This window comes from Electrophorus electricus, chromosome 17, assembly GCF_013358815.1.
Source record: "Electrophorus electricus isolate fEleEle1 chromosome 17, fEleEle1.pri, whole genome shotgun sequence".
NCBI lineage: Eukaryota > Metazoa > Chordata > Actinopteri > Gymnotiformes > Gymnotidae > Electrophorus > Electrophorus electricus.
Genome location: NC_049551.1, coordinates 10,076,185 through 10,102,035, shown reverse-complemented (window position 1 = coordinate 10,102,035; position 25,851 = coordinate 10,076,185). Strand labels below are relative to the sequence as shown.

Below are 25,851 nucleotides of genomic sequence, written 5' to 3'. Positions count from 1 at the left end.
ACGCAACGTAACTGTGGCACTCACATATAACAGTAACGGATAACGTGACTTCTACAATTAACACGGACAAGTCACACGTAACCGAAGACAATATACATAGACAGAACAGCTAAACAAACATTAACAAGGGCTACATGAACGTGGACATTGACATTAAGCACAGGCGCTAACAAACAATGACCAACAGTGAGGGGAGCACCGACAGGGGTTTAAATAGCCCAACGAACACTGACGCTAAACCCTGTACAGGTGCGTGCCCTCACGGGGGTGTGGCCACAAACAAAAGTAAACACCCCTGCACGCGGCAGGCCGGACCACGTGACTTGTGGGGGGCAGCGTCCCGTGATAACACTAGTTATCTAAAGTTTTACATATAGCACAAAGACCCTTCAGGATGTAAATTAATGTAGACACTTGGGAAAAGGCACTCATTTACATCCAGGCTTTTCTTTCCATCATTTAGGCTCCAATTGGTAACATGAAGCATACGGGGAAAAAAGCTAACAAAAATGCCTTTTATTTTGGGGTTATCCAACGTGGATGTGGATGCTGGGGATGCAAAATCAGTAATTCAATACATTTCCTGATTCACCAGGGTCTTGCTATAACAAAACGCAAATAATACATCCAAAATGTAAAAACGTACACAAAACCTTTCCAGCACTACACTGGACTTCAAAGTCTTATAGAGGAAACAGTTCATAAATGCTTTAAACACGTCCACAGCAGTGCGCCCGTTAGCCAGCACAATTGCAAACACTATGCATGCAATGTGCTGTTAGCACCTCCTACGATGTGGACGAGGGGTTGGATTTTAGGAGGCAAAAATAGAACACAGCAAACCTATAAAAAACAACAACCTCAAAGTATTTACAAATCTGTGCCAATATGTAATGTCCCTAAGCGCACTTCTGATCATGCATCTATGCAGAGTGGAACACTGCAAAATCTGCACATGAACATTGTTCTCATCTTGCAGTGCAAACATGTCCTCCTCCCATGTGAGGCTTTCTGTTGCACGTCAGTGGTATGCACTGATGGCTTCATACCGCTCCTCAGCCACAGAAGGAGGAAACACGTGGCTACGCAAGTGATCCTTCCTCCACAGGTCCCCAATAGCCGAAGGCTTCGCCAGTTCAAGATAGATCTTTATGCTGAGATGAAGAAGCATTTCATCAGCATTTCATCCATCCATGGCCTCTTCATGTTATCCCCTTTTCTCCAAGCTGCAAATCGGTTAGTATTGTTGCATAGGGTTTGGATCACCTCTTGACTAAAGAACAGCTGGAAGATGTTGGAAGGGCTGTAGACTGTCTAAAAATCCATGTGAACTCCTGGGATGAAAATTCAATGGGGCAGGCTGCTCATTTTCCTCCCAGGTGTCGCGCCATCTGTCCTCCTGTGCAGTAGCTGGTGCTGACGCTGTGCTCTTTCCCCTGGAGCTGATCTTGTCTTCCTTGCTCTGGCATGAGGTTGTTGCCCAGCTAAGGTGTGGAAGGTGTTGCCGGGTGTCGGAGGTGACGGTATGGACACTCCTTTCTTTGCTTGGGGTTGGCTCGTGCTTCTGCTGCCTTTGTGACTAGCCAGTCTTCCAGCAGGCACCCTCATGGGTGTCCATAGATTGTGGGATGGTAGAAGTTGATTGTTCCCTGGGAGTGTGTCACAGAAGGTGTGAAACATTCCATATGGGGTAGGCTAGGATTGATCTGCTTCACTGCAAGACAAAGACAGCATAACAAATGAGTACAATATGTACCATGAAAATAAACACAAACATCAAATTGTCATGAGAAATAAGGCTAAATTATTATATGTAGTAGCTACACTTACATTACTATTTATTGCATATTGCTTACAACTATAGTACACTGGCTAAATCATATTGGCGTAACAGGCTACAATATTATGCTACGCACCATAACTACTTGCTAAACGATATTAGATTCAGTGCCAATAGGCTAAAAGATTATGTTGGGGTAAATATATAGTATGCATTCTCTCAAGCCAACCCAACAATCTCGCAAAAGTGAATGATATACTTACGGCATATCGAGCACGGCGTCGATTCCATGGACAAACGCGACTTCGCCCTCTGAGTCCATGCTTGCAGCCATGGAAGCGTCATCACTCTCACTTTCCTCATCACTAAATCTAAACGAAGTTCTCATCAACTTCAGCCAGTGTAAGTCGTTTCCTTTCCATGGTTGTGATAAAGATATCCACTAAAACGTTTTATCAAAAGCAAAAACAAAATCACGAAGTAAACTGCCCAAAAACCGAGCAACTGAAGTGCACTCTGCAATAGCAACAGGTAAACAGCACGCGCGCAACAGGGCTCGTTAATGTGTTCCGCGTGGCCCGCCCCGTCTCTGTAGTGACCATTCATGGCAAATGAGCTGTCGAGATTTTCGTCTGCCTGAATGCTATTTGTTGAAAATGGTGTCAAATATTTTGGATTCGATGGCCCATTACTGTAAGCTTTTTTTTCTTCCTTTCCCCATTTTCTACAAGTGTCTTCTGGTACTTACATTTATATTTATGCCATTTACTTGCAAATAAGAATTAGTTCTTAATGTACAAATTATGCAAGGAGTACATTCAAAAATTGCATAGTACAGGACATGTGGTTCGGTTTTTTCTGAAGATAAAAAGCAGAAAGAGTAAAACTAGGGGACAATATATGTGTAGACTTTGCAAACAAGGTCATTGGGTTGCGTGTATATTTTAAATAAGGTAATAAACAAAGTATATTTAATGAACTATGACTCGTTCCTAAATAAATAAGATCTGAAAAACAATTACATTAAAAATAAACTTTAATACAACTTCCAACACCAAAAAAAATAATTTACAAAACAGAGATTTACAATTTACAAAAAAATTACAAAACAGGGAAAAATATATACAAAATCACAGTCCAGGGTCCACAGCACTTCAGACCGAGAAGCCCATCTCTGCAGCCAGATCCAGAATGCCAGGAATCCCCTCCAGCAGGCCTAGGATTTGGTCGGAGAAGAACGCTTCTCCCTCTTTAGTTACCACTGCATCACACACCAGTGGCTCCTCACCGAAAAGGTTCTCGCCTGGCCTTTTGCTTGGAGGTTGGCCCTCATCAGCATGTGCCTCCGACTCTGAGCTGGAGTTAGAGAATGATCCGTCATCCCCAGAGAAGGCCTTCCTCTTTCTCTTCCGCAGCTGCGGTGGTGGAGTCGGCGGCTTTTGCTTGGCTATGTTCTGCAGGTGGTTCTGGTGGCAGGCCATATGCCATTGCTCCAGGCTGGACAGGTGAGAATAGTACGTCTGCCTGTACCACTCCCAGTAGACCTGCTGCCAGTAGAGCTCCTGGTCGGTATAATATGCTCCAATGTTTCCAGGCAGCCGAGGGGACTCGCTGGTATGGAGACCGGCATTCTGCATACAGAAGGGCATCGGCGTCGAGTGCCAGTGGCTTGCACCTGCTGTGGACACATATGGCATGAAACTGAAGACTGCTTGCTTCCATTACTGTACACCAGGGATGATAATGACTTGTTTATGATTTTCCCAGCTACAAAGAGTACTAAAAATCTAGAGTATCTTACGTATGGATGGATTGGCAGTCAGCACATGTGGAGAAGGCTGATGGCTGTGTACCTCCACCAGGCCTTAAAAACATCAATTTAATTAGCTTTTTCTTTTTTCCCCTCTTTATCATACATAGCAAATTGGTAAGGAGCACACCTGTGGGATGCTGAAAGATCTTTATGGGCGGTGCCTCTACAGCACCACTAACATGGCCGACCACATGCGAGGGTGCCACAGCGATTCCGCAAGGGAAGGGTGCCGGCCCATAGGAGTCCACACACATCACTGTCTCGTGGGGGGCGCGGGAGACGACACAAAACAATTAATTCAAGTCAAATATGGTTGATTTAAACAGTAAACAAATGAAACAATGAAATGTTAAAAATGAATGAAAAGAGCAAATTTACATTATAAGGAAGACAAAATATTAAAGTTGAACTAAAATGACAGAAACGGATGTACATTGTTTCAAATACATTCTGCAATCTATGAAAATAGACAGTTATGGATGAAGAACCCACCCGCAGGCTGGAGGTAGACTGGATTCATCTGCCTTGGAAGCTGCCCATTAGCATGGGCTCGGGCAAAGTGCCTCTGCCTCTCCTGGCCATGGCCTGAATGAAAACCGCAAAACGGGTGCCCAGAGGAAGCATAAATGTGTCCTGTGTTCATAGTTAATATGAAAAATTGACAGCTTCTTAAAAGTAAATTGCAGAGCAAAATCAAGGTTTGACCAGATCTGTGCTTTTCAAAACTCAAACTGAGCTCCAAACATTCCAAACCAAACATTCCGCAGTTGCTTAGTACACACGTGATGTCACCATTTCTTCATTTTTGAACAAAAACACTACATTAAACAGGCTGCTTCAATAACCTCCATCAGCTTGCTCCATAGAGACTGGTTTGGTTGGAGTCATTCTTCTTTGTTTAGTTTGTCTAGATTGAAATAATACAAATGTCATTAACTCTGGATGTTTTTTGCAGTATTTTTGACTATACACTCAGGATTCTAGACACTATGTCTTCTCAATAAAAACACAAGACAGATAGTATGTGAATGCAGTGCAGAGCATGGAGGCCTTATTCTGAGCCATCCATCCTGCCATCACCAATAGTATGTGTGAATGTGAAAAGGGAAACACCCACTCTCTTATACATCTTTATGAAACTCTTCTTGTATACTCACGCCCCTTTTTAAGTCAGTTATTGCAGTTTCTGTGGACAAGTAAGACATCCTCCCTTTGCATCACAGTAAAGCCCACAGTAAATCCAACTCATCCTTTGGCCTGTTGTCACTTCATTCGGCTGCACCCAAAGGCTGGATACATCCGCATGTGTTACTGCTATTAAGGGCTTACTTAAAGACAATTTTAATAATACCTGTAAATGTTTTACTTCTGTTCAAGTCACGTAGCTTCTGTTTGTTAACTCTTGTTATATAACGCTTCTTGTTTTTGGATTTTGTTATTTCTTTCTCATTTTTCTTCCTCTCCCCCTTCTCTACAAGTGTCTTCTGGTAGTTACAAATAAGAATTAGTTCTTACTTTCCAATTTTAAGATCCTTTCGAATCTATTTGTACACCTCCACCTTACCACCTGTGACGAATGCCTGAGTGCCGAAGGGCCTGGAGCAGGACGCACAGACTCCCGTGACTGTGAAATTCATTTATTAACACGCAACGTAACTGTGGCACTCACATATAACAGTAACGGATAACGTGACTTCTACAATTAACACGGACAACTCACACGTAACCGAAGACAATATACATAGACAGAACAGCTAAACAAACATTAACAAGGGCTACATGAACGTGGACATTGACATTAAGCACAGGCGCTAACAAACAATGACCAACAGTGAGGGGAGCACCGACAGGGGTTTAAATAGCCCAACGAACACTGACGCTAAACCCTGTACAGGTGCGTGCCCTCACGGGGGTGTGGCCACAAACAAAAGTAAACCCCCCTGCACGCGGCAGGCCGGACCACGTGACTTGTGGGGAGGAGCGTCCCGTGATAACACTAGTTATCTAAAGTTTTACATATAGCACAAAGACCCTTCAGGATGTAAATTAAAGTAGACACTTGGGAAAGGCATTCATTTACATCCAGGCTTTTCTTTCCATCATTTAGGCTCCAATTGGTAACATGAAACATACGGGGAAAAAAGCTAACAAAAATGCCTTTTATTTTGGGGTTATCCAACGTGGATGTGGATGCTGGGGATGCAAAATCAGTAATTCAATACATTTCCTGATTCACCAGGGTCTTGTAAAACAAAACGCAAATAATACATCCAAAATGTAAAAACGTACACAAAACCTTTCCAGCACTACACTGGACTTCAAAGTCTTATAGAGGAAACAGTTCATAAATGCTTTAAACACGTCCACAGCAGTGCGCCCGTTAGCCAGCACAATTGCAAACACTATGCATGCAATGTGCTGTTAGCACCTCCTACGATGTGGACGAGGGGTTGGATTTTAGGAGGCAAAAATAGAACACAGCAAACCTATAAAAAAACAACAACCTCAAAGTATTTACAAATCTGTGCCAATATGTAATGTCCCTAAGCGCACTTCTGATCATGCATCTATGCAGAGTGGAACACTGCAAAATCTGCACATGAACATTGTTCTCATCTTGCAGTGCAAACATGTCCTCCTCCCATGTGAGGCTTTCTGTTGCACGTCAGTGGTATGCACTGATGGCTTCATACCGCTCCTCAGCCACAGAAGGAGGAAACACGTGGCTACGCAAGTGATCCTTCCTCCACAGGTCCCCAATAGCCGAAGGCTTCGCCAGTTCAAGATAGATCTTTATGCTGAGATGAAGAAGCATTTCATCAGCATTTCATCCATCCATGGCCTCTTCATGTTATCCCCTTTTCTCCAAGCTGCAAATCGGTTAGTATTGTTGCATAGGGTTTGGATCACCTCTTGACTAAAGAACAGCTGGAAGATGTTGGAAGGGCTGTAGACTGTCTAAAAATCCATGTGAACTCCTGGGATGAAAATTCAATGGGGCAGGCTGCTCATTTTCCTCCCAGGTGTCGCGCCATCTGTCCTCCTGTGCAGTAGCTGGTGCTGACGCTGTGCTCTTTCCCCTGGAGCTGATCTTGTCTTCCTTGCTCTGGCATGAGGTTGTTGCCCAGCTAAGGTGTGGAAGGTGTTGCCGGGTGTCGGAGGTGACGGTATGGACACTCCTTTCTTTGCTTGAGGTGGGCTTGTGCTTCTGCTGCCTTTGTGACTAGCCAGTCTTCCAGCAGGCACCCTCATGGGTGTCCATAGATTGTGGGATGGTAGAAGTTGATTGTTCCCTGGGAGTGGGTCACAAAAGGTGTGAAACATTCCATATGGGGTAGGCTAGGATTGATCTGCTTCACTGCAAGACAAAGACAGCATAACAAATGAGTACAATATGTACCATGAAAATAAACACAAACATCAAATTGTCATGAGAAATAAGGCTAAATTATTATATGTAGTAGTTACACTTACATTACTATTTATTGCATATTACTTACAACTATAGTACACTGGCTAAATCATATTGGCGTAACAGGCTACAATATTATGCTACGCACCATAACTACTTGCTAAACGATACTAGATTCAGTGCCAATAGGCTAAAAGATTATGTTGGGGTAAATATATAGTATGCATTCTCTCAAGCCAACCCAACAATCTCGCAAAAGTGAATGATATACTTACGGCATATCGAGCACGGCGTCGATTCCATGGACAAACGCGACTTCGCCCTCTGAGTCCATGCTTGCAGCCATGGAAGCGTCATCACTCTCACTTTCCTCATCACTAAATCTAAACGAAGTTCTCATCAACTTCAGCCAGTGTAAGTCGTTTCCATTCCATGGTTGTGATAAAGATATCCACTAAAACGTTTTATCAAAAGCAAAAACAAAATCACGAAGTAAACTGCCCAAAAACCGAGCAACTGAAGTGCACTCTGCAATAGCAACAGGTAAACAGCACGCGCGCAACAGGGCTCGTTAATGTGTTCCGCGTGGCCCGCCCCGTCTCTGTAGTGACCATTCATGGCAAATGAGCTGTCGAGATTTTCGTCTGCCTGAATGCTATTTTTTGAAAATGGTGTCAAATATTTTGGATTCGATGGCCCATTACTGTAAGCTTTTTTTTCTTCCTTTCCCCATTTTCTACAAGTGTCTTCTGGTACTTACATTTATATTTATGCCATTTACTTGCAAATAAGAATTAGTTCTTAATGTACAAATTATGCAAGGAGTACATTCAAAAATTGCATAGTACAGGACATGTGGTTCGGTTTTTTCTGAAGATAAAAAGCAGAAAGAGTAAAACTAGGGGACAATATATGTGTAGACTTTGCAAACAAGGTCATTGGGTTGCGTGTATATTTTAAATAAGGTAATAAACAAAGTATATTTAATGAACTATGACTCGTTCCTAAATAAATAAGATCTGAAAAACAATTACATTAAAAATAAACTTTAATACAACTTCCAACACCAAAAAAAATAATTTACAAAACAGAGATTTACAATTTACAAAAAAATTACAAAACAGGGAAAAATATATACAAAATTACAGTCCAGGGTCCACAGCACTTCAGACCGAGAAGCCCATCTCTGCAGCCAGATCCAGAATGCCAGGAATCCCCTCCAGCAGGCCTAGGATTTGGTCGGAGAAGAACGCTTCTCCCTCTTTAGTTACCACTGCATCACACACCAGTGGCTCCTCACCGAAAAGGTTCTCGCCTGGCCTTTTGCTTGGAGGTTGGCCCTCATCAGCATGTGCCTCCGACTCTGAGCTGGAGTTAGAGAATGATCCGTCATCCCCAGAGAAGGCCTTCCTCTTTCTCTTCCGCAGCTGCGGTGGTGGAGTCGGCGGCTTTTGCTTGGCTATGTTCTGCAGGTGGTTCTGGTGGCAGGCCATATGCCATTGCTCCAGGCTGGACAGGTGAGAATAGTACGTCTGCCTGTACCACTCCCAGTAGACCTGCTGCCAGTAGAGCTCCTGGTCGGTATAATATGCTCCAATGTTTCCAGGCAGCCGAGGGGACTCGCTGGTATGGAGACCGGCATTCTGCATACAGAAGGGCATCGGCGTCGAGTGCCAGTGGCTTGCACCTGCTGTGGACACATATGGCATGAAACTGAAGACTGCTTGCTTCCATTACTGTACACCAGGGATGATAATGACTTGTTTATGATTTTCCCAGCTACAAAGAGTACTAAAAATCTAGAGTATCTTACGTATGGATGGATTGGCAGTCAGCACATGTGGAGAAGGCTGATGGCTGTGTACCTCCACCAGGCCTTAAAAACATCAATTTAATTAGCTTTTTCTTTTTTCCCCTCTTTATCATACATAGCAAATTGGTAAGGAGCACACCTGTGGGATGCTGGAAGATCTTTATGGGCGGTGCCTCTACAGCACCACTAACATGGCCGACCACATGCGAGGGTGCCACAGCGATTCCGCAAGGGAAGGGTGCCGGCCCATAGGAGTCCACACACATCACTGTCTCGTGGGGGGCGCGGGAGACGACACAAAACAATTAATTCGAGTCAAATATGGTTGATTTAAACAGTAAACAAATGAAACAATGAAATGTTAAAAATGAATGAAAAGAGCAAATTTACATTATAAGGAAGACAAAATATTAAAGTTGAACTAAAATGACAGAAACGGATGTACACTGTTTCAAATACATTCTGCAATCTATGAAAATAGACAGTTATGGATGAAGAACCCACCCGCAGGCTGGAGGTAGACTGGATTCATCTGCCTTGGAAGCTGCCCATTAGCATGGGCTCGGGCAAAGTGCCTCTGCCTCTCCTGGCCATGGCCTGAATGAAAACCGCAAAACGGGTGCCCAGAGGAAGCATAAATGTGTCCTGTGTTCATAGTTAATATGAAAAATTGACAGCTTCTTAAAAGTAAATTGCAGAGCAAAATCAAGGTTTGACCAGATCTGTGCTTTTCAAAACTCAAACTGAGCTCCAAACATTCCAAACCAAACATTCCGCAGTTGCTTAGTACACACGTGATGTCACCATTTCTTCATTTTTGAACAAAAACACTACATTAAACAGGCTGCTTCAATAACCTCCATCAGCTTGCTCCATAGAGACTGGTTTGGTTGGAGTCATTCTCCTTTGTTTAGTTTGTCTAGATTGAAATAATACAAATGTCATTAACTCTGAATGTTTTTTGCAGTATTTTTGACTATACACTCAGGATTCTAGACACTATGCCTTCTCAATAAAAACACAAGACAGATAGTATGTGAATGCAGTGCAGAGCATGGAGGCCTTATTCTGAGCCATCCATCCTGCCATCACCAATAGCATGTGTGAATGTGAAAAGGGAAACACCCACTCTCTTATACATCTTTATGAAACTCTTCTTGTATACTCACGCCCCTTTTTAAGTCAGTTATTGCAGTTTCTGTGGACAAGTAAGACATCCTCCCTTTGCATCACAGTAAAGCCCACAGTAAATCCAACTCATCCTTTGGCCTGTTGTCACTTCAGTCGGCTGCACCCAAAGGCTGGATACATCCGCATGTGTTACTGCTATTAAGGGCTTACTTAAAGACAATTTTAATAATACCTGTAAATGTTTTACTTCTGTTCAAGTCACGTAGCTTCTGTTTGTTAACTCTTGTTATATAACGCTTCTTGTTTTTGGATTTTGTTATTTCTTTCTCATTTTTCTTCCTCTCCCCCTTCTCTACAAGTGTCTTCTGGTAGTTACAAATAAGAATTAGTTCTTACTTTCCAATTTTAAGATCCTTTCGAATCTATTTGTACATCTCCACCTTACCACCTGTGACGAATGCCTGAGTGCCGAAGGGCCTGGAGCAGGACGCACAGACTCCCGTGACTGTGAAATTCATTTATTAACACGCAACGTAACTGTGGCACTCACATATAACAGTAACGGATAACGTGACTTCTACAATTAACACGGACAACTCACACGTAACCGAAGACAATATACACAGATACAAAAGCTAAACAAACATTAACAAGGGCTACATGAACGTGGACATTGACATTAAGCACAGGCGCTAACAAACAATGACCAACAGTGAGGGGAGCACCGACAGGGGTTTAAATAGCCCAACGAACACTGACGCTAAACCCTGTACAGGTGCGTGCCCTCACGGGGGTGTGGCCACAAACAAAAGTAAACCCCCCTGCACGCGGCAGGCCGGACCACGTGACTTGTGGGGAGGAGCGTCCCGTGATAACACTAGTTATCTAAAGTTTTACATATAGCACAAAGACCCTTCAGGATGTAAATTAAAGTAGACACTTGGGAAAAGGCATTCATTTACATCCAGGCTTTTCTTTCCATCATTTAGGCTCCAATTGGTAACATGAAACATACGGGGAAAAAAGCTAACAAAAATGCCTTTTATTTTGGGGTTATCCAACGTGGATGTGGATGCTGGGGATGCAAAATCAGTAATTCAATACATTTCCTGATTCACCAGGGTCTTGTAAAACAAAACGCAAATAATACATCCAAAATGTAAAAACGTACACAAAACCTTTCCAGCACTACACTGGACTTCAAAGTCTTATAGAGGAAACAGTTCATAAATGCTTTAAACACGTCCACAGCAGTGCGCCCGTTAGCCAGCACAATTGCAAACACTATGCATGCAATGTGCTGTTAGCACCTCCTACGATGTGGACGAGGGGTTGGATTTTAGGAGGCAAAAATAGAACACAGCAAACCTATAAAAAAACAACAACCTCAAAGTATTTACAAATCTGTGCCAATATGTAATGTCCCTAAGCGCACTTCTGATCATGCATCTATGCAGAGTGGAACACTGCAAAATCTGCACATGAACATTGTTCTCATCTTGCAGTGCAAACATGTCCTCCTCCCATGTGAGGCTTTCTGTTGCACGTCAGTGGTATGCACTGATGGCTTCATACCGCTCCTCAGCCACAGAAGGAGGAAACACGTGGCTACGCAAGTGATCCTTCCTCCACAGGTCCCCAATAGCCGAAGGCTTCGCCAGTTCAAGATAGATCTTTATGCTGAGATGAAGAAGCATTTCATCAGCATTTCATCCATCCATGGCCTCTTCATGTTATCCCCTTTTCTCCAAGCTGCAAATCGGTTATTATTGTTGCATAGGGTTTGGATCACCTCTTGACTAAAGAACAGCTGGAAGATGTTGGAAGGGCTGTAGACTGTCTAAAAATCCATGTGAACTCCTAGGATGAAAATTCAATGGGGCAGGCTGCTCATCTTCCTCCCAGGTGTCGCGCCATCTGTCCTCCTGTGCAGTAGCTGGTGCTGACGCTGTGCTCTTTCCCCTGGAGCTGATCTTGTCTTCCTTGCTCTGGCATGAGGTTGTTGCCCAGCTAAGGTGTGGAAGGTGTTGCCGGGTGTCGGAGGTGACGGTATGGACACTCCTTTCTTTGCTTGAGGTGGGCTTGTGCTTCTGCTGCCTTTGTGACTAGCCAGTCTTCCAGCAGGCACCCTCATGGGTGTCCATAGATTGTGGGATGGTAGAAGTTGATTGTTCCCTGGGAGTGGGTCACAAAAGGTGTGAAACATTCCATATGGGGTAGGCTAGGATTGATCTGCTTCACTGCAAGACAAAGACAGCATAACAAATGAGTACAATATGTACCATGAAAATAAACACAAACATCAAATTGTCATGAGAAATAAGGCTAAATTATTATATGTAGTAGTTACACTTACATTACTATTTATTGCATATTGCTTACAACTATAGTACACTGGCTAAATCATATTGGCGTAACAGGCTACAATATTATGCTACGCACCATAACTACTTGCTAAACGATATTAGATTCAGTGCCAATAGGCTAAAAGATTATGTTGGGGTAAATATATAGTATGCATTCTCTCAAGCCAACCCAACAATCTCGCAAAAGTGAATGATATACTTACGGCATATCGAGCACGGCGTCGATTCCATGGACAAACGCGACTTCGCCCTCTGAGTCCATGCTTGCAGCCATGGAAGCGTCATCACTCTCACTTTCCTCATCACTAAATCTAAACGAAGTTCTCATCAACTTCAGCCAGTGTAAGTCGTTTCCATTCCATGGTTGTGATAAAGATATCCACTAAAACGTTTTATCAAAAGCAAAAACAAAATCACGAAGTAAACTGCCCAAAAACCGAGCAACTGAAGCGCACTCTGCAATAGCAACAGGTAAACAGCACGCGCGCAACAGGGCTCGTTAATGTGTTCCGCGTGGCCCGCCCCGTCTCTGTAGTGACCATTCATGGCAAATGAGCTGTCGAGATTTTCGTCTGCCTGAATGCTATTTGTTGAAAATGGTGTCAAACATTTTGGATTCGATGGCCCATTACTGTAAGCTTTTTTTTCTTCCTTTCCCCATTTTCTACAAGGGTCTTCTGGTACTTACATTTATATTTATGCCATTTACTTGCAAATAAGAATTAGTTCTTAATGTACAAATTATGCAAGGAGTACATTCAAAAATTGCATAGTACAGGACATGTGGTTCGGTTTTTTCTGAAGATAAAAAGCAGAAAGAGTAAAACTAGGGGACAATATATGTGTAGACTTTGCAAACAAGGTCATTGGGTTGCGTGTATATTTTAAATAAGGTAATAAACAAAGTATATTTAATGAACTATGACTCGTTCCTAAATAAATAAGATCTGAAAAACAATTACATTAAAAATAAACTTTAATACAACTTCCAACACCAAAAAAAATAATTTACAAAACAGAGATTTACAATTTACAAAAAAATTACAAAACAGGGAAAAATATATACAAAATCACAGTCCAGGGTCCACAGCACTTCAGACCGAGAAGCCCATCTCTGCAGCCAGATCCAGAATGCCAGGAATCCCCTCCAGCAGGCCTAGGATTTGGTCGGAGAAGAACGCTTCTCCCTCTTTAGTTACCACTGCATCACACACCAGTGGCTCCTCACCGAAAAGGTTCTCGCCTGGCCTTTTGCTTGGAGGTTGGCCCTCATCAGCATGTGCCTCCGACTCTGAGCTGGAGTTAGAGAATGATCCGTCATCCCCAGAGAAGGCCTTCCTCTTTCTCTTCCGCAGCTGCGGTGGTGGAGTCGGCGGCTTTTGCTTGGCTATGTTCTGCAGGTGGTTCTGGTGGCAGGCCATATGCCATTGCTCCAGGCTGGACAGGTGAGAATAGTACGTCTGCCTGTACCACTCCCAGTAGACCTGCTGCCAGTAGAGCTCCTGGTCGGTATAATATGCTCCAATGTTTCCAGGCAGCCGAGGGGACTCGCTGGTATGGAGACCGGCATTCTGCATACAGAAGGGCATCGGCGTCGAGTGCCAGTGGCTTGCACCTGCTGTGGACACATATGGCATGAAACTGAAGACTGCTTGCTTCCATTACTGTACACCAGGGATGATAATGACTTGTTTATGATTTTCCCAGCTACAAAGAGTACTAAAAATCTAGAGTATCTTACGTATGGATGGATTGGCAGTCAGCACATGTGGAGAAGGCTGATGGCTGTGTACCTCCACCAGGCCTTAAAAACATCAATTTAATTAGCTTTTTCTTTTTTCCCCTCTTTATCATACATAGCAAATTGGTAAGGAGCACACCTGTGGGATGCTGAAAGATCTTTATGGGCGGTGCCTCTACAGCACCACTAACATGGCCGACCACATGCGAGGGTGCCACAGCGATTCCGCAAGGGAAGGGTGCCGGCCCATAGGAGTCCACACACATCACTGTCTCGTGGGGGGCGCGGGAGACGACACAAAACAATTAATTCGAGTAAAATATGGTTGATTTAAACAGTAAACAAATGAAACAATGAAATGTTAAAAATGAATGAAAGGAGCAAATTTACATTATAAGGAAGACAAAATATTAAAGTTGAACTAAAATGACAGAAACGGATGTACACTGTTTCAAATACATTCTGCAATCTATGAAAATAGACAGTTATGGATGAAGAACCCACCCGCAGGCTGGAGGTAGACTGGATTCATCTGCCTTGGAAGCTGCCCATTAGCATGGGCTCGGGCAAAGTGCCTCTGCCTCTCCTGGCCATGGCCTGAATGAAAACCGCAAAACGGGTGCCCAGAGGAAGCATAAATGTGTCCTGTGTTCATAGTTAATATGAAAAATTGACAGCTTCTTAAAAGTAAATTGCAGAGCAAAATCAAGGTTTGACCAGATCTGTGCTTTTCAAAACTCAAACTGAGCTCCAAACATTCGAAACCAAACATTCCGCAGTTGCTTAGTACACACGTGATGTCACCATTTCTTCATTTTTGAACAAAAACACTACATTAAACAGGCTGCTTCAATAACCTCCATCAGCTTGCTCCATAGAGACTGTTTTGGTTGGAGTCATTCTTCTTTGTTTAGTTTGTCTAGATTGAAATAATACAAATGTCATTAACTCTGAATGTTTTTTGCAGTATTTTTGACTATACACTCAGGATTCTAGACACTATGCCTTCTCAATAAAAACACAAGACAGATAGTATGTGAATGCAGTGCAGAGCATGGAGGCCTTATTCTGAGCCATCCATCCTGCCATCACCAATAGCATGTGTGAATGTGAAAAGGGAAACACCCACTCTCTTATACATCTTTATGAAACTCTTCTTGTATACTCACGCCCCTTTTTAAGTCAGTTATTGCAGTTTCTGTGGACAAGTAAGACATCCTCCCTTTGCATCACAGTAAAGCCCACAGTAAATCCAACTCATCCTTTGGCCTGTTGTCACTTCAGTCGGCTGCACCCAAAGGCTGGATACATCCGCATGTGTTACTGCTATTAAGGGCTTACTTAAAGACAATTTTAATAATACCTGTAAATGTTTTACTTCTGTTCAAGTCATGTAGCTTCTGTTTGTTAACTCTTGTTATATAACGCTTCTTGTTTTTGGATTTTGTTATTTCTTTCTCATTTTTCTTCCTCTCCCCCTTCTCTACAAGTGTCTTCTGGTAGTTACAAATAAGAATTAGTTCTTACTTTCCAATTTTAAGATCCTTTCGAATCTATTTGTACACCTCCACCTTACCACCTGTGACGAATGCCTGAGTGCCGAAGGGCCTGGAGCAGGACGCACAGACTCCCGTGACTGTGAAATTCATTTATTAACACGCAACGTAACTGTGGCACTCACATATAACAGTAACGGATAACGTGACTTCTACAATTAACACGGACAACTCACACGTAACCGAAGACAATATACACAGACACAACAGCTAAACAAACATTAACAAGGGCTACATGAACGTGGACATTGACATTAAGCACAGGCGCTAACAAACAATGACCAACAGTGAGGGGAGCACCGACAGGGGTTTAAATAGCCCAACGAACACTGACGCTAAACCCTGTACAGGTGCGTGCCCTCACGGGGGTGTGGCCACAAACAAAAGTAAACCCCCCTGCACGCGGCAGGCCGGACCACGTGACTTGTGGGGAGGAGCGTCCCGTGATAACACTAGTTATCTAAAGTTTTACATATAGCACAAAGACCCTTCAGGATGTAAATTAATGTAGACACTTGGGAAAAGGCATTCATTTACATCCAGGCTTTTCTTTCCATCATTTAGGCTCCAATTGGTAACATGAAACATACGGGGAAAAAAGCTAACAAAAATGCCTTTTATTTTGGGGTTATCCAACGTGGATGTGGATGCTGGGGATGCAAAATCAGTAATTCAATACATTTCCTGATTCACCAGGGTCTTGTAAAACAAAACGCAAATAATACATCCAAAATGTAAAAACGTACACAAAACCTTTCCAGCACTACACTGGACATCAAAGTCTTATAGAGGAAACAGTTCATAAATGCTTTAAACACGTCCACAGCAGTGCGCCCGTTAGCCAGCACAATTGCAAACACTATGCATGCAATGTGCTGTTAGCACCTCCTACGATGTGGACGAGGGGTTGGATTTTAGGAGGCAAAAATAGAACACAGCAAACCTATAAAAAAACAACAACCTCAAAGTATTTACAAATCTGTGCCAATATGTAATGTCCCTAAGCGCACTTCTGATCATGCATCTATGCAGAGTGGAACACTGCAAAATCTGCACATGAACATTGTTCTCATCTTGCAGTGCAAACATGTCCTCCTCCCATGTGAGGCTTTCTGTTGCACGTCAGTGGTATGCACTGATGGCTTCATACCGCTCCTCAGCCACAGAAGGAGGAAACACGTGGCTACGCAAGTGATCCTTCCTCCACAGGTCCCCAATAGCCGAAGGCTTCGCCAGTTCAAGATAGATCTTTATGCTGAGATGAAGAAGCATTTCATCAGCATTTCATCCATCCATGTCCTCTTCATGTTATCCCCTTTTCTCCAAGCTGCAAATCGGTTAGTATTGTTGCATAGGGTTTGGATCACCTCTTGACTAAAGAACAGCTGGAAGATGTTGGAAGGGCTGTAGACTGTCTAAAAATCCATGTGAACTCCTGGGATGAAAATTCAATGGGGCAGGCTGCTCATTTTCCTCCCAGGTGTCGCGCCATCTGTCCTCCTGTGCAGTAGCTGGTGCTGACGCTGTGCTCTTTCCCCTGGAGCTGATCTTGTCTTCCTTGCTCTGGCATGAGGTTGTTGCCCAGCTAAGGTGTGGAAGGTGTTGCCGGGTGTCGGAGGTGACGGTATGGACACTCCTTTCTTTGCTTGGGGTTGGCTCGTGCTTCTGCTGCCTTTGTGACTAGCCAGTCTTCCAGCAGGCACCCTCATGGGTGTCCATAGATTGTGGGATGGTAGAAGTTGATTGTTCCCTGGGAGTGGGTCACAAAAGGTGTGAAACATTCCATATGGGGTAGGCTAGGATTGATCTGCTTCACTGCAAGACAAAGACAGCATAACAAATGAGTACAATATGTACCATGAAAATAAACACAAACATCAAATTGTCATGAGAAATAAGGCTAAATTATTATATGTAGTAGCTACACTTACATTACTATTTATTGCATATTACTTACAACTATAGTACACTGGCTAAATCATATTGGCGTAACAGGCTACAATATTATGCTACGCACCATAACTACTTGCTAAACGATATTTAGATTCAGTGCCAATAGGCTAAAAGATTATGTTGGGGTAAATATATAGTATGCATTCTCTCAAGCCAACCCAACAATCTCGCAAAAGTGAATGATATACTTACGGCATATCGAGCACGGCGTCGATTCCATGGACAAACGCGACTTCGCCCTCTGAGTCCATGCTTGCAGCCATGGAAGCGTCATCACTCTCACTTTCCTCATCACTAAATCTAAACGAAGTTCTCATCAACTTCAGCCAGTGTAAGTCGTTTCCATTCCATGGTTGTGATAAAGATATCCACTAAAACGTTTTATCAAAAGCAAAAACAAAATCACGAAGTAAACTGCCCAAAAACCGAGCAACTGAAGCGCACTCTGCAATAGCAACAGGTAAACAGCACGCGCGCAACAGGGCTCGTTAATGTGTTCCGCGTGGCCCGCCCCGTCTCTGTAGTGACCATTCATGGCAAATGAGCTGTCGAGATTTTCGTCTGCCTGAATGCTATTTGTTGAAAATGGTGTCAAACATTTTGGATTCGATGGCCCATTACTGTAAGCTTTTTTTTCTTCCTTTCCCCATTTTCTACAAGGGTCTTCTGGTACTTACATTTATATTTATGCCATTTACTTGCAAATAAGAATTAGTTCTTAATGTACAAATTATGCAAGGAGTACATTCAAAAATTGCATAGTACAGGACATGTGGTTCGGTTTTTTCTGAAGATAAAAAGCAGAAAGAGTAAAACTAGGGGACAATATATGTGTAGACTTTGCAAACAAGGTCATTGGGTTGCGTGTATATTTTAAATAAGGTAATAAACAAAGTATATTTAATGAACTATGACTCGTTCCTAAATAAATAAGATCTGAAAAACAATTACATTAAAAATAAACTTTAATACAACTTCCAACACCAAAAAAAATAATTTACAAAACAGAGATTTACAATTTACAAAAAAATTACAAAACAGGGAAAAATATATACAAAATTACAGTCCAGGGTCCACAGCACTTCAGACCGAGAAGCCCATCTCTGCAGCCAGATCCAGAATGCCAGGAATCCCCTCCAGCAGGCCTAGGATTTGGTCGGAGAAGAACGCTTCTCCCTCTTTAGTTACCACTGCATCACACACCAGTGGCTCCTCACCGAAAAGGTTCTCGCGTGGCCTTTTGCTTGGAGGTTGGCCCTCATCAGCATGTGCCTCCGACTCTGAGCTGGAGTTAGAGAATGATCCGTCATCTCCAGAGAAGGCCTTCCTCTTTCTCTTCCGCAGCTGCGGTGGTGGAGTCGGCGGCTTTTGCTTGGCTATGTTCTGCAGGTGGTTCTGGTGGCAGGCCATATGCCATTGCTCCAGGCTGGACAGGTGAGAATAGTACGTCTGCCTGTACCACTCCCAGTAGACCTGCTGCCAGTAGAGCTCCTGGTCGGTATAATATGCTCCAATGTTTCCAGGCAGCCGAGGGGACTCGCTGGTATGGAGACCGGCATTCTGCATACAGAAGGGCATCGGCGTCGAGTGCCAGTGGCTTGCACCTGCTGTGGACACATATGGCATGAAACTGAAGACTGCTTGCTTCCATTACTGTACACCAGGGATGATAATGACTTGTTTATGATTTTCCCAGCTACAAAGAGTACTAAAAATCTAGAGTATCTTACGTATGGATGGATTGGCAGTCAGCACATGTGGAGAAGGCTGATGGCTGTGTACCTCCACCAGGCCTTAAAAACATCCATTTAATTAGCTTTTTCTTTTTTCCCCTCTTTATCATACATAGCAAATTGGTAAGGAGCACACCTGTGGGATGCTGAAAGATCTTTATGGGCGGTGCCTCTACAGCACCACTAACATGGCCGACCACATGCGAGGGTGCCACAGCGATTCCGCAAGGGAAGGGTGCCGGCCCATAGGAGTCCACACACATCACTGTCTCGTGGGGGGCGCGGGAGACGACACAAAACAATTAATTCGAGTAAAATATGGTTGATTTAAACAGTAAACAAATGAAACAATGAAATGTTAAAAATGAATGAAAGGAGCAAATTTACATTATAAGGAAGACAAAATATTAAAGTTGAACTAAAATGACAGAAACGGATGTACATTGTTTCAAATACATTCTGCAATCTATGAAAATAGACAGTTATGGATGAAGAACCCACCCGCAGGCTGGAGGTAGACTGGATTCATCTGCCTTGGAAGCTGCCCATTAGCATGGGCTCGGGCAAAGTGCCTCTGCCTCTCCTGGCCATGGCCTGAATGAAAACCGCAAAACGGGTGCCCAGAGGAAGCATAAATGTGTCCTGTGTTCATAGTTAATATGAAAAATTGACAGCTTCTTAAAAGTAAATTGCAGAGCAAAATCAAGGTTTGACCAGATCTGTGCTTTTCAAAACTCAAACTGAGCTCCAAACATTCCAAACCAAACATTCCGCAGTTGCTTAGTACACACGTGATGTCACCATTTCTTCATTTTTGAACAAAAACACTACATTAAACAGGCTGCTTCAATAACCTCCATCAGCTTGCTCCATAGAGACTGGTTTGGTTGGAGTCATTCTTCTTTGTTTAGTTTGTCTAGATTGAAATAATACAAATGTCATTAACTCTGAATGTTTTTTGCAGTATTTTTGACTATACACTCAGGATTCTAGACACTATGCCTTCTCAATAAAAACACAAGACAGATAGTATGTGAATGCAGTGCAGAGCATGGAGGCCTTATTCTGAGCCATCCATCCTGCCATCACCAATAGCATGTGTGAATGTGAAAAGGGAAACACCCACTCTCTTATACATCTTTATGAAACTCTTCTTGTATACTCACGCCCCTTTTTAAGTCAGTTATTGCAGTTTCTGTGGACAAGTAAGACATCCTCCCTTTGCATCACAGTAAAGCCCACAGTAAATCCAACTCATCCTTTGGCCTGTTGTCACTTCAGTCGGCTGCACCCAAAGGCTGGATACATCCGCATGTGTTACTGCTATTAAGGGCTTACTTAAAGACAATTTTAATAATACCTGTAAATGTTTTACTTCTGTTCAAGTCATGTAGCTTCTGTTTGTTAACTCTTGTTATATAACTCTTCTTGTTTTTGGATTTTGTTATTTCTTTCTCATTTTTCTTCCTCTCCCCCTTCTCTACAAGTGTCTTCTGGTAGTTACAAATAAGAATTAGTTCTTACTTTCCAATTTTAAGATCCTTTCGAATCTATTTGTACACCTCCACCTTACCACCTGTGACGAATGCCTGAGTGCCGAAGGGCCTGGAGCAGGACGCACAGACTCCCGTGACTGTGAAATTCATTTATTAACACGCAACGTAACTGTGGCACTCACATATAACAGTAACGGATAACGTGACTTCTACAATTAACACGGACAACTCACACGTAACCGAAGACAATATACATAGACAGAACAGCTAAACAAACATTAACAAGGGCTACATGAACGTGGACATTGACATTAAGCACAGGCGCTAACAAACAATGACCAACAGTGAGGGGAGCACCGACAGGGGTTTAAATAGCCCAACGAACACTGACGCTAAACCCTGTACAGGTGCGTGCCCTCACGGGGGTGTGGCCACAAACAAAAGTAAACACCCCTGCACGCGGCAGGCCGGATCACGTGACTTGTGGGGGGGAGCGTCCCGTGATAACACTAGTTATCTAAAGTTTTACATATAGCACAAAGACCCTTCAGGATGTAAATTAAAGTAGACACTTGGGAAAAGGCATTCATTTACATCCAGGCTTTTCTTTCCATCATTTAGGCTCCAATTGGTAACATGAAACATACGGGGAAAAAAGCTAACAAAAATGCCTTTTATTTTGGGGTTATCCAACGTGGATGTGGATGCTGGGGATGCAAAATCAGTAATTCAATACATTTCCTGATTCACCAGGGTCTTGTAAAACAAAACGCAAATAATACATCCAAAATGTAAAAACGTACACAAAACCTTTCCAGCACTACACTGGACTTCAAAGTCTTATAGAGGAAACAGTTCATAAATGCTTTAAACACGTCCACAGCAGTGCGCCCGTTAGCCAGCACAATTGCAAACACTATGCATGCAATGTGCTGTTAGCACCTCCTACGATGTGGACGAGGGGTTGGATTTTAGGAGGCAAAAATAGAACACAGCAAACCTATAAAAAAACAACAACCTCAAAGTATTTACAAATCTGTGCCAATATGTAATGTCCCTAAGCGCACTTCTGATCATGCATCTATGCAGAGTGGAACACTGCAAAATCTGCACATGAACATTGTTCTCATCTTGCAGTGCAAACATGTCCTCCTCCCATGTGAGGCTTTCTGTTGCACGTCAGTGGTATGCACTGATGGCTTCATACCGCTCCTCAGCCACAGAAGGAGGAAACACGTGGCTACGCAAGTGATCCTTCCTCCACAGGTCCCCAATAGCCGAAGGCTTCGCCAGTTCAAGATAGATCTTTATGCTGAGATGAAGAAGCATTTCATCAGCATTTCATCCATCCATGGCCTCTTCATGTTATCCCCTTTTCTCCAAGCTGCAAATCGGTTAGTATTGTTGCATAGGGTTTGGATCACCTCTTGACTAAAGAACAGCTGGAAGATGTTGGAAGGGCTGTAGACTGTCTAAAAATCCATGTGAACTCCTGGGATGAAAATTCAATGGGGCAGGCTGCTCATTTTCCTCCCAGGTGTCGCGCCATCTGTCCTCCTGTGCAGTAGCTGGTGCTGACGCTGTGCTCTTTCCCCTGGAGCTGATCTTGTCTTCCTTGCTCTGGCATGAGGTTGTTGCCCAGCTAAGGTGTGGAAGGTGTTGCCGGGTGTCGGAGGTGACGGTATGGACACTCCTTTCTTTGCTTGAGGTGGGCTTGTGCTTCTGCTGCCTTTGTGACTAGCCAGTCTTCCAGCAGGCACCCTCATGGGTGTCCATAGATTGTGGGATGGTAGAAGTTGATTGTTCCCTGGGAGTGGGTCACAAAAGGTGTGAAACATTCCATATGGGGTAGGCTAGGATTGATCTGCTTCACTGCAAGACAAAGACAGCATAACAAATGAGTACAATATGTACCATGAAAATAAACACAAACATCAAATTGTCATGAGAAATAAGGCTAAATTATTATATGTAGTAGCTACACTTACATTACTATTTATTGCATATTACTTACAACTATAGTACACTGGCTAAATCATATTGGCGTAACAGGCTACAATATTATGCTACGCACCATAACTACTTGCTAAACGATATTAGATTCAGTGCCAATAGGCTAAAAGATTATGTTGGGGTAAATATATAGTATGCATTCTCTCAAGCCAACCCAACAATCTCGCAAAAGTGAATGATATACTTACGGCATATCGAGCACGGCGTCGATTCCATGGACAAACGCGACTTCGCCCTCTGAGTCCATGCTTGCAGCCATGGAAGCGTCATCACTCTCACTTTCCTCATCACTAAATCTAAACGAAGTTCTCATCAACTTCAGCCAGTGTAAGTCGTTTCCATTCCATGGTTGTGATAAAGATATCCACTAAAACGTTTTATCAAAAGCAAAAACAAAATCACGAAGTAAACTGCCCAAAAACCGAGCAACTGAAGCGCACTCTGCAATAGCAACAGGTAAACAGCACGCGCGCAACAGGGCTCGTTAATGTGTTCCGCGTGGCCCGCCCCGTCTCTGTAGTGACCATTCATGGCAAATGAGCTGTCGAGATTTTCGTCTGCCTGAATGCTATTTGTTGAAAATGGTGTCAAACATTTTGGATTCGATGGCCCATTACTGTAAGCTTTTTTTTCTTCCTTTCCCCATTTTCTACAAGGGTCTTCTGGTACTTACATTTATATTTATGCCATTTACTTGCAAATAAGAATTAGTTCTTAATGTACAAATTATGCAAGGAGTACATTCAAAAATTGCATAGTACAGGACATGTGGTTCGGTTTTTTCTGAAGATAAAAAGCAGAAAGAGTAAAACTAGGGGACAATATATGTGTAGACTTTGCAAACAAGGTCATTGGGTTGCGTGTATATTTTAAATAAGGTAATAAACAAAGTATATTTAATGAACTATGACTCGTTCCTAAATAAATAAGATCTGAAAAACAATTACATTAAAAATAAACTTTAATACAACTTCCAACACCAAAAAAAATAATTTACAAAACAGAGATTTACAATTTACAAAACAATTACAAAACAGGGAAAAATATATACAAAATTACAGTCCAGGGTCCACAGCACTTCAGACCGAGAAGCCCATCTCTGCAGCCAGATCCAGAATGCCAGGAATCCCCTCCAGCAGGCCTAGGATTTGGTCGGAGAAGAACGCTTCTCCCTCTTTAGTTACCACTGCATCACACACCAGTGGCTCCTCACCGAAAAGGTTCTCGCGTGGCCTTTTGCTTGGAGGTTGGCCCTCATCAGCATGTGCCTCCGACTCTGAGCTGGAGTTAGAGAATGATCCGTCATCCCCAGAGAAGGCCTTCCTCTTTCTCTTCCGCAGCTGCGGTGGTGGAGTCGGCGGCTTTTGCTTGGCTATGTTCTGCAGGTGGTTCTGGTGGCAGGCCATATGCCATTGCTCCAGGCTGGACAGGTGAGAATAGTACGTCTGCCTGTACCACTCCCAGTAGACCTGCTGCCAGTAGAGCTCCTGGTCGGTATAATATGCTCCAATGTTTCCAGGCAGCCGAGGGGACTCGCTGGTATGGAGACCGGCATTCTGCATACAGAAGGGCATCGGCGTCGAGTGCCAGTGGCTTGCACCTGCTGTGGACACATATGGCATGAAACTGAAGACTGCTTGCTTCCATTACTGTACACCAGGGATGATAATGACTTGTTTATGATTTTCCCAGCTACAAAGAGTACTAAAAATCTAGAGTATCTTACGTATGGATGGATTGGCAGTCAGCACATGTGGAGAAGGCTGATGGCTGTGTACCTCCACCAGGCCTTAAAAACATCCATTTAATTAGCTTTTTCTTTTTTCCCCTTTTTATCATACATAGCAAATTGGTAAGGAGCACACCTGTGGGATGCTGGAAGATCTTTATGGGCGGTGCCTCTACAGCACCACTAACATGGCCGACCACATGCGAGGGTGCCACAGCGATTCCGCAAGGGAAGGGTGCCGGCCCATAGGAGTCCACACACATCACTGTCTCGTGGGGGGCGCGGGAGACGACACAAAACAATTAATTCAAGTCAAATATGGTTGATTTAAACAGTAAACAAATGAAACAATGAAATGTTAAAAATGAATGAAAAGAGCAAATTTACATTATAAGGAAGACAAAATATTAAAGTTGAACTAAAATGACAGAAACGGATGTACATTGTTTCAAATACATTCTGCAATCTATGAAAATAGACAGTTATGGATGAAGAACCCACCCGCAGGCTGGAGGTAGACTGGATTCATCTGCCTTGGAAGCTGCCCATTAGCATGGGCTCGGGCAAAGTGCCTCTGCCTCTCCTGGCCATGGCCTGAATGAAAACCGCAAAACGGGTGCCCAGAGGAAGCATAAATGTGTCCTGTGTTCATAGTTAATATGAAAAATTGACAGCTTCTTAAAAGTAAATTGCAGAGCAAAATCAAGGTTTGACCAGATCTGTGCTTTTCAAAACTCAAACTGAGCTCCAAACATTCCAAACCAAACATTCCGCAGTTGCTTAGTACACACGTGATGTCACCATTTCTTCATTTTTGAACAAAAACACTACATTAAACAGGCTGCTTCAATAACCTCCATCAGCTTGCTCCATAGAGACTGGTTTGGTTGGAGTCATTCTCCTTTGTTTAGTTTGTCTAGATTGAAATAATACAAATGTCATTAACTCTGGATGTTTTTTGCAGTATTTTTGACTATACACTCAGGATTCTAGACACTATGTCTTCTCAATAAAAACACAAGACAGATAGTATGTGAATGCAGTGCAGAGCATGGAGGCCTTATTCTGAGCCATCCATCCTGCCATCACCAATAGCATGTGTGAATGTGAAAAGGGAAACACCCACTCTCTTATACATCTTTATGAAACTCTTCTTGTATACTCACGCCCCTTTTTAAGTCAGTTATTGCAGTTTCTGTGGACAAGTAAGACATCCTCCCTTTGCATCACAGTAAAGCCCACAGTAAATCCAACTCATCCTTTGGCCTGTTGTCACTTCAGTCGGCTGCACCCAAAGGCTGGATACATCCGCATG

At 43.1% G+C, this 25,851-nt stretch overlaps 3 protein-coding genes across 3 annotated transcripts; all 3 read right to left on the bottom strand.

Annotated features, from left to right (window-relative positions):
- Positions 1-2,934: 2,934 nt before the first annotated feature.
- On the bottom strand, positions 2,935-4,481 carry LOC118242858. The gene is made up of 5 exons (XM_035535783.1): positions 4,439-4,481; positions 4,086-4,178; positions 3,721-3,849; positions 3,582-3,644; positions 2,935-3,458 (listed from the first exon to the last, which is right to left on the bottom strand). The coding sequence occupies exons 1-5, from the start codon at positions 4,479-4,481 to the stop codon at positions 2,935-2,937; spliced, it is 852 nt and encodes a 283-aa protein (XP_035391676.1).
- Positions 4,482-13,409: 8,928 nt separating this feature from the next.
- On the bottom strand, positions 13,410-14,711 carry LOC118242856. Its single transcript, XM_035535782.1, has 4 exons — positions 14,561-14,711; positions 14,196-14,324; positions 14,057-14,119; positions 13,410-13,933 (listed from the first exon to the last, which is right to left on the bottom strand). Exons 1-4 carry the CDS (start codon positions 14,709-14,711, stop codon positions 13,410-13,412), a joined length of 867 nt encoding a protein of 288 aa, XP_035391675.1.
- Positions 14,712-18,648: 3,937 nt separating this feature from the next.
- Positions 18,649-20,195, bottom strand: LOC118242855. Its single transcript, XM_035535781.1, has 5 exons — positions 20,153-20,195; positions 19,800-19,892; positions 19,435-19,563; positions 19,296-19,358; positions 18,649-19,172 (listed from the first exon to the last, which is right to left on the bottom strand). Exons 1-5 carry the CDS (start codon positions 20,193-20,195, stop codon positions 18,649-18,651), a joined length of 852 nt encoding a protein of 283 aa, XP_035391674.1.
- Between the last annotated feature and the right edge of the window lie 5,656 nt (positions 20,196-25,851).